Source organism: Procambarus clarkii, chromosome 82 (assembly GCF_040958095.1).
Source record: "Procambarus clarkii isolate CNS0578487 chromosome 82, FALCON_Pclarkii_2.0, whole genome shotgun sequence".
Taxonomy (NCBI): domain Eukaryota; kingdom Metazoa; phylum Arthropoda; class Malacostraca; order Decapoda; family Cambaridae; genus Procambarus; species Procambarus clarkii.
The window spans coordinates 11034371-11047827 of record NC_091231.1 but is presented as its reverse complement, the minus strand read 5'-3'; the positions used below and the strand labels follow the sequence as shown (position 1 = coordinate 11047827).

The 13457-nt window shown below is 41.9% G+C and overlaps 1 protein-coding gene across 1 annotated transcript; it reads right to left on the bottom strand.

Annotated features, from left to right (window-relative positions):
• Nucleotides 1–7673: 7673 nt before the first annotated feature.
• On the bottom strand, nucleotides 7674–11788 carry LOC138358141 (coiled-coil domain-containing protein 70-like). Its single transcript, XM_069315644.1, has 3 exons — nucleotides 11683–11788; nucleotides 10872–11059; nucleotides 7674–7868 (listed from the first exon to the last, which is right to left on the bottom strand). The coding sequence occupies exons 1-3, from the start codon at nucleotides 11786–11788 to the stop codon at nucleotides 7674–7676; spliced, it is 489 nt and encodes a 162-aa protein (XP_069171745.1).
• Nucleotides 11789–13457: the final 1669 nt, after the last annotated feature.

Sequence of the window (13457 nt, the reverse complement as noted above, 5' to 3'; positions counted from 1 at the left end):
TCACCGCAGCCCAATCTACTGCCACTACCAACAACATCTTTACGATGCCTTCGAGGCCGCTGTCTCCCTTCGGGTGCAGTTAGGCCATGGAGCGCGGAGATCGAGCCTCCGCCATCAATCCTTCGTCGGAGATCGATGACTGAAAGAAACGTCCCGCCAGCAACATTATATACGTCTTGATAGTCTTTACAATAAAGCATTGATATCGCTTTAAGTGTACCATGATAGGGATGCTGAGACTTCGAAGTGGTCGAGAGATTGTCTTGGGTAAGATCGTTTTAAGTGGTAAGTCTTATGGATTGTTAAAAGTATGCAAAGAAGGCTATTTTTCATCGTTATAATATATAAGATCCACTTCTAAACTTAGTTTTTATTGGGGGGGTCTACAACTCTTTCTGACTGATCTTTCAAGCAGACATCCAAAGAGTGAAATGAACTCTAGGGTCCTAGTGTGACAGCAGACACTCAAATAGTAAAAAGTCAGTCTAGGGTGCTAGTGACACAAGCCATCCAAGTAGTGACAATCACTCTGGTACTAGAGTGACAGCGGAGAGTCACAACAGTGTCACACACCCGCGGAAAGGATCTCCTAGCGAGTGTGTGAAACATTCCTAGCTGTAACAGCACCCCATGCCGGGGATTTTTTATTTGCTATGCCCAATCCAGTCCTGGGAACTCGCCTCAATCATGACGCTCTCCGCAGTGGAGTCGCCCTTCGCCTTGCCGCCCCCATCCTCACCGAACATAGGTGCATCTGAGGAAGCGCAATAGCAGACCAATATGGTCTTCATGGTCTGGTATGTCGTAAATCACAGGGTAAGATTGCAAGACATGAAGAAGTCAACGACATCATCAAGAGGAGCCTCGCCACGGCCTGCTGCCCGGTACAAAGTGACCCACACTTATTCAGACCTAACGACCCTCAGAAGCGCCCAGATGGGGTCACCTTGCTTCCTTGGAAGGATGGTAAGCAAGTGGTGTGGGACTACACGTGCGCTGCCACACTGGCCAGTACCTACCTCCAACACAGCACACGTGAAGGGGGTGGCACTGCTTCTTTCAGGGAAATGCAGAAAGCCATCAAATACAGAGGTCTGGCACACTGCTACAGCTTTGTTCCGATCGGCTCGGAGACCCCTCGGTTCGTGGGAAAATGTGCATTGAAGTTCCTGAAGGAATTAGGCGACAAATTGCTCAGTGTTACAAGAGACCAGAAAGCGAAAAGCGTCTAGCTCCAGCGCCTCAGTGTTGCGATTAAGAGGGAAAATGCCTGTTAGATCTTGGGCACGAATCCAACTTCAGAGGAATTCGAAGAGGTGTTTGACTTGCAACAATGATCGAATCTGCCTGTGACATTTATTAATGTATCCCGTTGGTGTGGTTTTCATTTTACTTGTAATGGTTGTGTATGTGTTAAGGCCACATTTTGCAACATTTAATCTTGTAAAATAAATCTTGTAATATATATATATATATATATATATATATATATATATATATATATATATATATATATATATATATATATATATATATTTATATATATATTTATATATATAAATATTTTCATAAAAACTTGTATTTACATTCAATTTTGCGAGTGAACTTTGGCCGCGACGGCCAAACTTTCTTACTGCGCAGAGTTGAGAAATAAAAATACAACTTTTCGCGGTGGGAAAAGTTTTTTTATTTTTTCCTTTACGCCTATTTTCTGAAATATTTAATCTGCCTTCAAGCTTAACTTGATCAGAGGCGTAAGCCGGATAGTAGAATATCTCAATCAAACTCGTTAAGCAACTGATCAACTAATACGTCGCATTTGTCATTTTGTTTAGCGAGGCGGTCAAAAGCTGACTTGGAGGGTGTCAAAAGCTGACTGGGAGGGTGTCAAAAGCTGACTGGGAGGCTGTCAAAAGCAGTGCACAGGAAATCAATATGACGGACACTATATATATATATATGTCGTACCTAGTAGCCAGAACGCACTTCTCAGCCTACTATGAAAGGCCCAATTTGCCTAATAAGCCAAGTTTTCATGAATTAATTGTTTTTCGACTACCTAACCTACCTAACCTAACCTAACCTAACTTTTTCGGCTACCTAACCTAACCTAACCTATGAAGATAGGTTAGGTTAGGTTAGGTAGGGTTGGTTAGGTTCGGTCATATATCTACATTAATTTTAACTCCAATAAAAAAAATTGACCTCATACATAATGAAATGGGTAGCTTTATCATTTCATAAGAAAAAAATTAGAGAAAATATATTAATTCAGGAAAACTTGGCTTATTAGGCAAATCGGGCCTTGAATAGTAGGCCGAGAAGTGCGTTCTGGCTACTAGGTACGACATATATATATATATATATATATATATATATATATATATATATATATATATATATATATATATATATATATATATATATATATATAACAAAACACACAAAAGATGTGATGATCTAATAAAACTCACCTTTTATATCTTTACACAGAGAGAAATTACCAATGTACTCGATACCAGATCACCAAGAGTACAAACCAACGCTAACAATGAGCCTTAACAACCATGACTGCCACCTTACAAACGACCTAACCACCGCCGAGGTCCAAACAACATAAGGGATAAACTTAACGACTCTGGTCTTATAGTCCCTAGTCGTTTTCAAGAATCCCATGCGAAGGGTTGACAAGACACATGTTTAAACGACCATCAAAAACACACGTGTTTTATCTGTTAATAGCTGTAACTACCATTAAGTGGGCTACAATAGGCAGGTGTTTAACAATCATCAAATGTGAACTGATGATTGTTGAGCTATAGGCCTAGGGCGCCCTTAATTGCTACATGACCCAGCCTACAGAACCATAGGCCTTTCCTGGACCTCTCACAAAGCAGCCTCTTGTCAGATATATTAATAAAACTTAAATTAATTATTTATTCAAAAACTGATTTTGATAATTATTTTTTTTATTTTTGTGCCGTCACTACGCATATTAATATAATTTGTATTATTACGACAACTTTTAGATGAATTAGAGAAACTTTTCAGCTTCACTCAAAAGTTTTTAAACTTTCTGAATGGCAAAAAAAAAAAAAAATATCCACCAACCAAAAAATAGTTGCTAAATTATTCTCGTTTATCATCAAAGTTATGAGGAGAGGGGCTGGTGTAGCCTGAGGTGTAGCCTAGAGTGGTGTAGCCTGGGGTGTAGCCTGGGGTGTAGCCTGGGGTGTAGCCTGGGGTGTAGCCTGAGGTGTAGCCTGAGGTGTATCCTGAGGTGTAGCCTGAGGTGTAACCAGCAACCGGCCGGCAACCAGGAGGCCTGGTCGACGACCGGGCCGCGGGGACGCTAAGCCCCGGAAGCACCTCAAGGTAACCTCAAGGAGGTGTAGCCTGAGGTGTAGCCTGGGGTGTAGCCTGGGATGTAGCCTGAGGTGTAGCCTGAGGTGTAGCCTGAGGTGTAGCCTGGGGTGTAGCCTGGGGTGTAGCCAGGGGTGTAGCCTGAGGTGGTGTAGCCTGAGGTGTAGCCTGGTGTGGTGTAGCCTGGGGTGGTGTAGCCTGAGGTGTAGCCTGAGGTGTAGCCTGGGGTGTAGCCTAGGGTGTAGCCTGAGGTGGTGTAGCCTGAGGTGTAGCCAGAGGTGTAGCCTGGGGTGTAGCCTGAGGTGGTGTAGCCTGAGGTGGTGTAGCCTGAGGTGTAGCCAGAGGTGTAGACTGGGGTGTAGCCTGGGGTGTAGCCTGAGGTATAGCCTGGGGTGTAGCCTGGTGTGGTGTAGCCTGGGGTGGTGTAGCCTGAGGTGTAGCCTGAGGTGTAGCCTGGGGTGTAGCCTGGTGTGGTGTAGCCTGGTGTGGTGTAGCCTGAGGTGTAGCCTGAGGTGTAGCCTGGGGTGTAGCCTGGGGTGTAGCCTGGGGTGTAGCCTGAGGTGGTGTAGCCTGAGGTGTAGCCTGGGGTGGTGTATATACCTGTGGTATATATATATATATATATATATATATATATATATAATAAAAGATCTCAGGGACATTATAAAAATTATAAAATCATTCTCACCTCAGGCGGCCCAACACCTACAGCCCGACCTCCAAAGTAACCATGGCAACATCCTCAGCATCCTTCATCAGTGAAGACCCCCAGAGAAAAGAGGGAAGGGGGGGGGGGTTGAAAAGGGGGGTGAAATGGCAGGATTATACTAATATGGGGGGAGGGGGGGTGCGTATCAAGTGCAAATGAATGGAATCGCTAATTTTCAGCGAATTAGCGTATTCATAACTCTCCCACACACAATAATGGAGGGGCCGTTTTTAATCGCATGCTTCGCGCGTAATTGTAATGGATTTAAAATTAAAACCGACAATAATAATAATTCACCACGATTTCATACGTCAAGCAGAAGCACAGAGCTCCGGCCCGATATTGGGAGTCAAAAAAGAGCTCTTTGGTAATAGAGTTAAATGTTAATGGACGTTATTAATACACCAGACTGTTGGTGTAGGCTAAATATCTGCCCCTGACCAATTACTCTCATATCAATTTTATACACAAATAATATATTTAATCTCCATTTTTAAACCTTGCACAAAAAATGAATATATAACGAAGCTTTTTAATATCTCGAAGTTACGAATTTGAACAATTAGCATCAAATAATCGATATTGTAACATTACTTACTAGCGACGTGACACCACAGCTCGTGTATGCAGCACCTGCTTGGGACCTGCAGGTCTTGACAACGCAAAACTATAGTTTTGAAAAAAATAGTGCCTGGATTAAGATGATTAGATACAATAATATACTCAATGTCCTCAGTTTCCCAACCCAAGAGGAGAGTGGGAAGTGGGGGAAACATGATCTCTACATACTAGATACTGCCCGAAACGCTTTGCGTAATTGTGGCTTTAGGCATTGTATGTACTAGCTCTATCTATAAATTCATCAATATCTGTATCACCCCTTGTATGTATGTACTTTACCTAAATAAACATTTGAATTTGAATTTGATTAATTGGAATTAATAAGGTCGACAAGAACGGCTTCTTCACAGAGTTATAGAAAGTAGGACAATAGAACATAGCTGCAACTTGGAAACCTAAATTAGTCGAATAAATGTACCGATTGCTCAACAAGAGGATATCACAGGTTCAACAATGCAATTAGGTGGGCAAGGGGAGTTTGCCCCCCCCCTCCCCTCCCCACAGTCACTGTCAGGTAGGCATCAACCCCAAAACAACATTCCCCTACGTTGTCCAGACGCAGCGACTAATGGATTAAGCTCTGATTATGACACAAACGCCAATACATGCAAATTAGGCCAGCATTCTCTGGTGAGCTACGGCCAATATGAGGAGTGCCAGTTCCGGTGAACACGTGACACTTGAATATATGCTGGGAGTGCCAGTAGCAGAGGTCAACAGTCAAAAGAGTGATTAGTGTCTTTGGCACCGTTAACAACGAGGTAATTAGCGCTTGAAAATTAAAATTTAACAATTTATTTAATACATTATGTTGACACCTTAACAATGTCAGTGATGTATCATTAGTGACAGACAGTTTATATGTGTGTGTGTGTGTATGTGTGTGCAGATCTCAGCTCAACTCTCCAGTACTGAAGACAACCCAGAATCAAGTTCAAGTACGTTTATTGAGATGATATGTCTCTAAAGAATAGAGTAGCTTATAGGCTCCTCCTACCCTCCAACAAACCGGAAGGGACTGCGCTCTGTGACCCCATTTTTCGCCAGAATCAAGACCTGGGTTATAACACTGAAGACAGCAAATATATGTTTACTCAGTACTATATCCTAAGATACAAGACTAGACACGGCATTATTAATTAAGAGACCTTCCACCCAGGTTAATAATCTCAACACCACTTTCTCATTAAATTAACTTATATTTTGCTTAGACTGTAAATGTTTAATATATAATTTTGTCAGCATCTCATTGACTTTTTGCTTGTGGTAAATTAGTTATTATATATATGTATATATATATATATATATATATATATATATATATATATATATGTCGTACCTAGTAGCCAGAACTCACTTCTCAGCCTACTATGCAAGGCCCGATTTGCCTAATAAGCCAAGTTTTCTTTAATTAATATATTTTCTCTAATTTTTTTCTTATGAAATGATAAAGCTACCCATTTCATTATGTATGAGGTCAATTTTTTTTTATTGGAGTTAAAATTAAAGAAGATATATGACCGAACCTAACCAACCCTACCTAACCTAACCTAACCTATCTTTATAGGTTAGGTTTGGTTAGGTAGCCGATAAAGTTAGGTTAGGTTAGGTTAGGTAGGTTAGGTAGTCGAAAAACAATTAATTCATGAAAACTTGGCTTATTAGGCAAATCGGGCCTTGCATAGTAGGCTGAGAAGTGCGTTCTGGCTATTAGGTACGACATATATATATATATATATATATATATATATATATATATATATATATATATATATATATATATATATATATATATATATATATATACATATATATATATATGCAGAATAACCACATATGAAAAATAGAAAATGCTTAACGCGTTTTCGGCTAATTCGCCTTCATCAGAGCAAAGTAGAATCCAAAGTAGTGATTCTACTTTGCTCTGATGAAGGCGAATTAGCCGAAAACGCGTTAAGCATTTTCTATTTTTCATATGTGGTTATTCTGCATACTTGGATCAGTGTTTTTGTGATCATTGTTGCATATATATATATATATATATATATATATATATATATATATATATATATATATATATATATATATGTATATATATATATATATATATATATATATATATATATATATATATATATATATATATATATATATATGTACACAGATAGAGAAACTTAAGCTATTTCTACACCTTATATAACTAACTCAATCCGTTCTCTCAATTAAATACGCTCCTTCTGTACGCTATGGTCTCTAACGTAGAAAATAAAGGGTACTATGAAAATTACTGGCTGACAAATATTCCCGTTTTCTATGGGTGGGTTTGTTAGCTTAGGTGTTTTCGTGGTTTTTAGCACCCCATATTTTGCACGTAGTGGCAAATGAAGAACAGGATGCCTTATTATAGTCCCTGAAGACTGTTGACATCCTCAGCTTACAATCCTACTATGAAGAGATTGTGTAGGATTGTGAGTGTCCACTGTCACCTATGTACAGTTCAAAAGCCCAAGGCTCCACAGGTGCCAACGACAACAACCTTGACGATCACGCAGCGACATAAAATTCTTCTTAGCAGTCATGATTTTAGTAGAAAAAACTAGTTTTTGAAATGGCACTTTTCAACACTATTTACAAAGCGTGATGAAATGTCCTTATATAGCTATCTATAAGGCTATATAAGCCTATCTATAAGGCTATATAAGCCTATCTATAAGGCTATATAAGCCTATCTATAAGGCTATATAAGCCTATCTATAAGTCTATATAAGCCTATCTATAAGGCTATATAAGCCTTATAGATAGCTATATAAGGCGTTCACCCTGTACTCTAAAACTTTTTAACGGAATAGACCAATACGTTAAAAATATTATTTACTGGTAAAAAATTAAAGCACCGTAAAACTGACGTACGTTGTCTATGTCTCGGCCTCGATAGGTTAGGTGGGTTGTGGGGTTCGTACGCTTTTGGTTACGGAAAATTTCAATTTTCCTTGAAAGCAGTATTTTCCTCCTTGAAAGCAGTATTTTCCTCCTTGAAAGCAGGATTTTCCTCCTTGAAAGCAGTATTTTCCTCCTTGAAAGCAGGATTTTCCTCCTTGAAAGCAGGATTTTCCTCCTTGAAAGCAGGATTTTCCTCCTTGAAAGCAAGATTTTCCTCCGTGAAAGCAGTATTTTCCTAATTAAAAGCAGGATTTTCCTCCTTGAAAGCAGTATTTTTCCTTGAAAGCAGTATTTTTCCTTAAAAGCAGTATTTTTCCTTGAAAGCAGTATTTTTCCTTAAAAGCAGTATTTTTCCTTAAAAGCAGTATTTTCCTAGTTGAAAGCAGAATTTTCCTCCGTGAAAGCAGAATTTTCTTCCTTGAAAGCAGTATTTTTCCTTGAAAGCAGTATTTTTCCTTAAAAGCAGTATTTTTCCTTAAAAGCAGTATTTTTCCTTAAAAGCAGTATTTTCCTCCTTCAAAGCAGGATTTTCCTCCGTAAAAGAAGATTTTCCCCTGTGAAAGCAGGATTTCCCCAGCTATATATATATATTTTCCCCGCCACTGGGAGCCGGCAATCACTGGCAGCATGTCATCAGTCTAGTCTTTTACTTCAATAAAGTGAACACAGGTGGATACGGGAGCAATTCCCAGCACACACACACACACACACACACACACACACACACACACACACACACACACACACACACACACACACACACACACACACACACACACACAACCGAACCCAAACGCTCTGGCAACGTTATTTCTAACGTCAAAACAACGTTGCCGTTACGTTTGGGAAACGTTTACTGACGCGAGTACCCAACGATACTTTTTACCCTGGAACACGACCCTGCCAATCGGTTAACATCCAGGGGTCTCCCCCCCCTCTCCCTATTACAGCTGGGTGAACAGAGGCGAACAGTTAAGGACTGGCGCCAAGTCAATCCTCCCTGGCCAGAACTCGAACCCCGAGAATGCATTTCGACACATCTCTTCACTGTATGCCTGGCCTCAAGGTATGCCTCTGTCTCCCAGTGTTTGTCTCTGTGTCTGTCTCAAACTATCACTATCTCTCTCTCTCTCTCTCTCTCTCTCTCTCTCTCTCTCTCTCTCTCTCTCTCTCACACACACACACACACACACACACACACACACACACACACACAGACACACAGACACACACACACACACACACACACACACACACACACACACACACACACACACAGACACACACACACACACACACACACACACACACACACACACACACACACACACAGACACACACACACACACACACACACACACACACACACACACACACACACACACACACACACACACACACACACACACACCATATGCAACAAAATCAGCAGCGACTACCACCCTGGTGGTCCCCCCGAACACTCTGGAATATTAAACACTCAAAATGAAGGCAAAATGCATAATATTCCCATTTTGCGGAGGTCGCCAATGGGTAATTTGGAGATTTAATAAACAAGCCCCTTCTTTTTTCCCCTTCCCCTCCCCCTACCCTCACCCCAATATCCTCCCCACCCTCCTGTTTGCGCGCGTGTGTCTGGGAATATTTCCCCTTACAATCACTACATAATTTACTTACCAGCCTAACGCGGCAGGTAAAACAAACCAGTTCTTTTTCCCCTTGGCCGATAATGCTCTGGTCGTGAGGTTGGCTCTGATCAAAAGTTCGCGTCCCGTGAAGCATTATTGAATCTTCGCGTTTCTCTTGATTTGATTTGCAGGTATCGCCGTTTTGATTGTTTTCTCGGCATCAACTGGGAGGGTTTGTTTATAGGATTGGCAAAATTGTTGCACAAGCGTATGTTGTTTTGGCTCAGGTATTGGCATCCGAGTCTGAGTGTTGTTCAATTCCGGGTCCACCCTTCCTGCTGAAGCATTCACAGTTGATTCACCTATCAAACACCTGATTCTCCTGCTGCCTACCTCTGAATTTTCCTGCTGCCTACCTCTGAATCTCCTGCTGCCTACCTCTGAATTCTCCTACAGCCTACCTCTGATTCTCCTGCTGCCTACCTCTGAATCTCCTGCTGCCCACCTCTGATTCTCCTGCTGCCTACCTCTGAATCTCCTGCTGCCTACCTCTGAATCTCCTGCTGCCTACCTCTGATTCTCCTGCTGCCTACCTCTGAATCTCCTGCTGCCTACCTCTGAATCTCCTGCTGCCTACCTCTGAATTCTCCTGCTGCCTACCTCTGAATCTCCTACAGCCTACCTCTGAATTCTCCTGTAACCTATCTCTGAATCTCGTGTAGCCCCCTCCAGAGACTCTCCTGTAGTCCCCACTGAATCCCTTCCAACCCAACTGTCTCTTATATCCTACCATTCCATTTACCTTTGGTCCACGTGCAATTCAGACAAATATATTCCCAATAAAACACAGTTTTTTGTCAATTTAAGGACACTCCGGTCGATTACTGGCTGTTATATAGGACCTCGGTCCACAGTCAGTCTCCTAGACAGTCCCTTCCGGCCGGTTCTGGACACCTCACATATCGTCGATCTCCAAAACTGCCTCGAACTAGCACACCTGGAGTGGGTTCTGGGTGTTCTTCTCCCCGAGGCCTGCCTGGGCTTGTCTTGTGATTGGTCCAACAGGCTGTTGCTTAAAACGCGCCCTGATCTTCAGTAGTGGGCTTATCTCACATCTTGGGCGACTACCAACATTCTTGAGGTAATTCACCGGAAGCTGTTTGTTACAGTGTCAGGCGTACTGTGTGGCAGTGAATATTAACACCAACCTTACTACAAAATGATTTAATTACTTAGATTAATTTTTTTTATAAAAATGTATCAATAAGGATGCTATCATAAGAGACGATATTATATCAAGGTCAGAGATGATATCGTTTAGTTTGAGTAATTAGCCTTCCGACGTAAGACTGTACCTTTCTTCTACCGCTTAACTCATAACTTTGTCAAAGAATAGGACTTATTCTTAGCCCTGATCTCCAGTGCTATCTTGTTGCCCGTGTCTCAAACCGACCGAGTCTAATGTTATTCTAAGAATAGATCCGTTACGTTTCCCATTTGTACAGCTGGCACGTGTAATTAATATTCTAATCCTACCACTCAGTATTGGCCTCTAATCAGCTAAGAACCATCTGTGGGGCTATACTGTGATCTCCTTACCTTGCGGTTACCTTGCGTTGGTTTCGAGGATCACTACGCGGCCCGGTCTCTGACCAGGTGTCGTGGTTAGTGCTCTGGTCGAAGGCGTCGTGGTTAGTGGTCTGGTCGAAGGCGTCGTGGTTAGTGGACTGGTCAACCAGACTGTTGACCTTTGCAAAACAAAACAATTCAAGACCTGCTCTTTTAAGCCCTACTTTCCCTTGCGAATAAAGTTTCTTAATAAAAAACAGACTCCTTTGGCAGGAAAGCTTCACAGTCACAAGATGTATTTCTTTCAAGTTTAAGAATTTCCTAGCAACCCTGAGCGCCTGTAGTCAAATAATTACGTTCCTCGGTGCAGCGTTTGTGGTGGTTCCCAGCACCCTTCTCAGGCGTGGAAACAGTTGGGCAAAATACCTTTTGGAGGGTGGTGGTGGTACTTGTTGATTGTGGTGGATTCAACCATGATATGTTGGTCGTTGTAGGTGGGTCGTGGTTGATTGTGATAGGTTGAGTGTTGCAAGTATAGGTGGTGGTGGATTGTGATAGATTCATTGCAAAGAAAGGTGGTGGATTGTGATACGCTGGTTGTTGTAGGTGGATGGTGGATTGTGATAAAGTGGTGGTAGGCTGTGGAAGGTGTGTAGTAGCTGAATGCAGAGAGTGGTAGAGAGAGAGAGAGAGAGAGAGAGAGAGAGAGAGAGAGAGAGAGAGAGAGAGAGAGAGAGAGAGAGAGAGAGAGAGAGAGAGACATACCTCTACAGCCTCAACAGAGTTGAGTTACTTCACTACCCTCATCAGTTTCCCTTCCGACAGATCAACACCATCACCATCATCATTAACAATCGAAGTCGTCATTCTCGTCATCTTCCTTGTCCTCGTCACCAATCATCTTCACCTCACCTTCAAAGATCTCGTGGGTGCGAAGATCATTACTTGAGTCAGACATGTTCCGCCATTACCTCAGCCAGTCCATACTGGCTTCCACACCCTTCACCATCATCAAAGCCAACACCATCAACGCCATTACTATCATCATCAAGAAAAGCACCATCCTCCCTCACCATCTCCGCAGTTATCGAAGTAACCGTCGCTATCACATCCCAACCACCGCCACAAACCACAATTGAAGCATCACCATCACATCACAGTCGAAGCCTCACCATCACATCACAGTTGAAGCCTCACCATCACATCACAGTTGACGCCTCACCATCACCAACCACCGCCCTCACCCACATGCTGGGCACCAACCAGCGTCTGCTAGAAGACAGACACATTATTCTCCGGGACCTCTGTAATTACGACAAACTCGTGTGTGGGGGATTTTGAGACGTTTTACTTAAGGAATTTTCAGAGCCTTAATATAAATGCAGCCTGCTCCTCCTCGCCAGGTTTTAAGAACGAGGAATATAGAGTTTGGAATTTTAAGGATATTGATTCAGGAAAAGTTTCTGATCCTAAAAGTGCCTTATTCCGGAATTTTTACTTCTTGCAGAAAACTGACGGGTAGAAGCCTCGCTCGCGTAAAATTTAGAGTCTGAAATTTATTCTGAAGATTTTTTTTTTTCAATTTTGCCGGTTAAGTGCTGATTTTTGTCCAATGGTTTTTTCTTTTTTAGACGCTGAAGACACGGGCGAGCGATATTTTTCTAATCGTACGCATATATATCATTTCATCTGCATAACTAATTTCCGGATGAACTTATAAAAGTGTGTTTTACCTTCAAGCGTTCAACTACTTCGATTAGTCAGTAAAGCGACGGCCTCGCTTTTTTGCAAGGTCGGCGTTCGATTCCCGGATGGATCAAATGGTTTGGCTTTACTCGGTCCTTAACTCCCACTTACATGACCTCATATCCGGCCCATGTGTTATATAGTCATACTGGCTTTCTCCTGATATTATAGCCCTTAGTCTGTCTGATATCCTTTCCAAGTGCAACTTGGTCATACTGGCTTAGTGCTTTCTTTGAACACTTTGAACACCTAGTATCTTTTTGAAACACCTTGAGCATCCAGTACTTTTTTGAAACACTTTGAACTCCCAGTATCTTTTTGAAACACTTTTAACACCCATTATCTTTTTAAAACACTTTGAACCCCCTAGTATCTTTCTGTAACACTTCGACACCTCTTCCCACACCTAGTAACCCTAACATGATGATTATACGTCGTAGTGGTTCCAAGGCTCACTGCCTTCGCGGCCCGGTCTCTAACCAGGCTGACGGCATGATCAAGAGAGAAAAAAAATGATGCATGCAACTCACGGTCAAAGGCAGGCTTCAGAACGACAATTAGGATTCCATTGGTAATTCCCTGTGTGTTTACAGAGTTAATATGCCCTTTTCAGTGGCAAACATCACCAAGAAGAGGAAAGGCAGGGAATCATATTTAGCAACAAATTCCACTTGAAAATAGTACACAGAGGCAATGATATACAGAATGTAACTTTGTCTCGGGTTACTGTTATTTTCTGGTTGGTTATGCCCCTAAAAGTATAGAAATTGTTTATTATCCCCCTTCAGCCTTTGGCTTCGCCCTTTGCTTCGGGCTTGAGGCGTAGTGAAGACGTCTTGAAGACGTCTTATCTAGAGCTGTGACACATTACACACAGAAAT

Bases quoted from the DNA above. Each gene is read 5' to 3' on its own strand.
- LOC138358141 (XM_069315644.1), bottom strand. From the start codon at position 11,788: ATGTCTGACTCAAGTAATGATCTTCGCACCCACGAGATCTTTGAAGGT. The intron at 11,060-11,682 runs GTTAATGATGAT...TTTATTCGCAAG, and splicing joins CGAGAATGACGACTTCGATT to GGAAAGTAGGGCTTAAAAGA. The intron at 7,869-10,871 runs GTAACCGCAAGG...GCTTTTAATTAG, and splicing joins ATCCTCGAAACCAACGCAAG to GAAAATACTGCTTTCACGGA.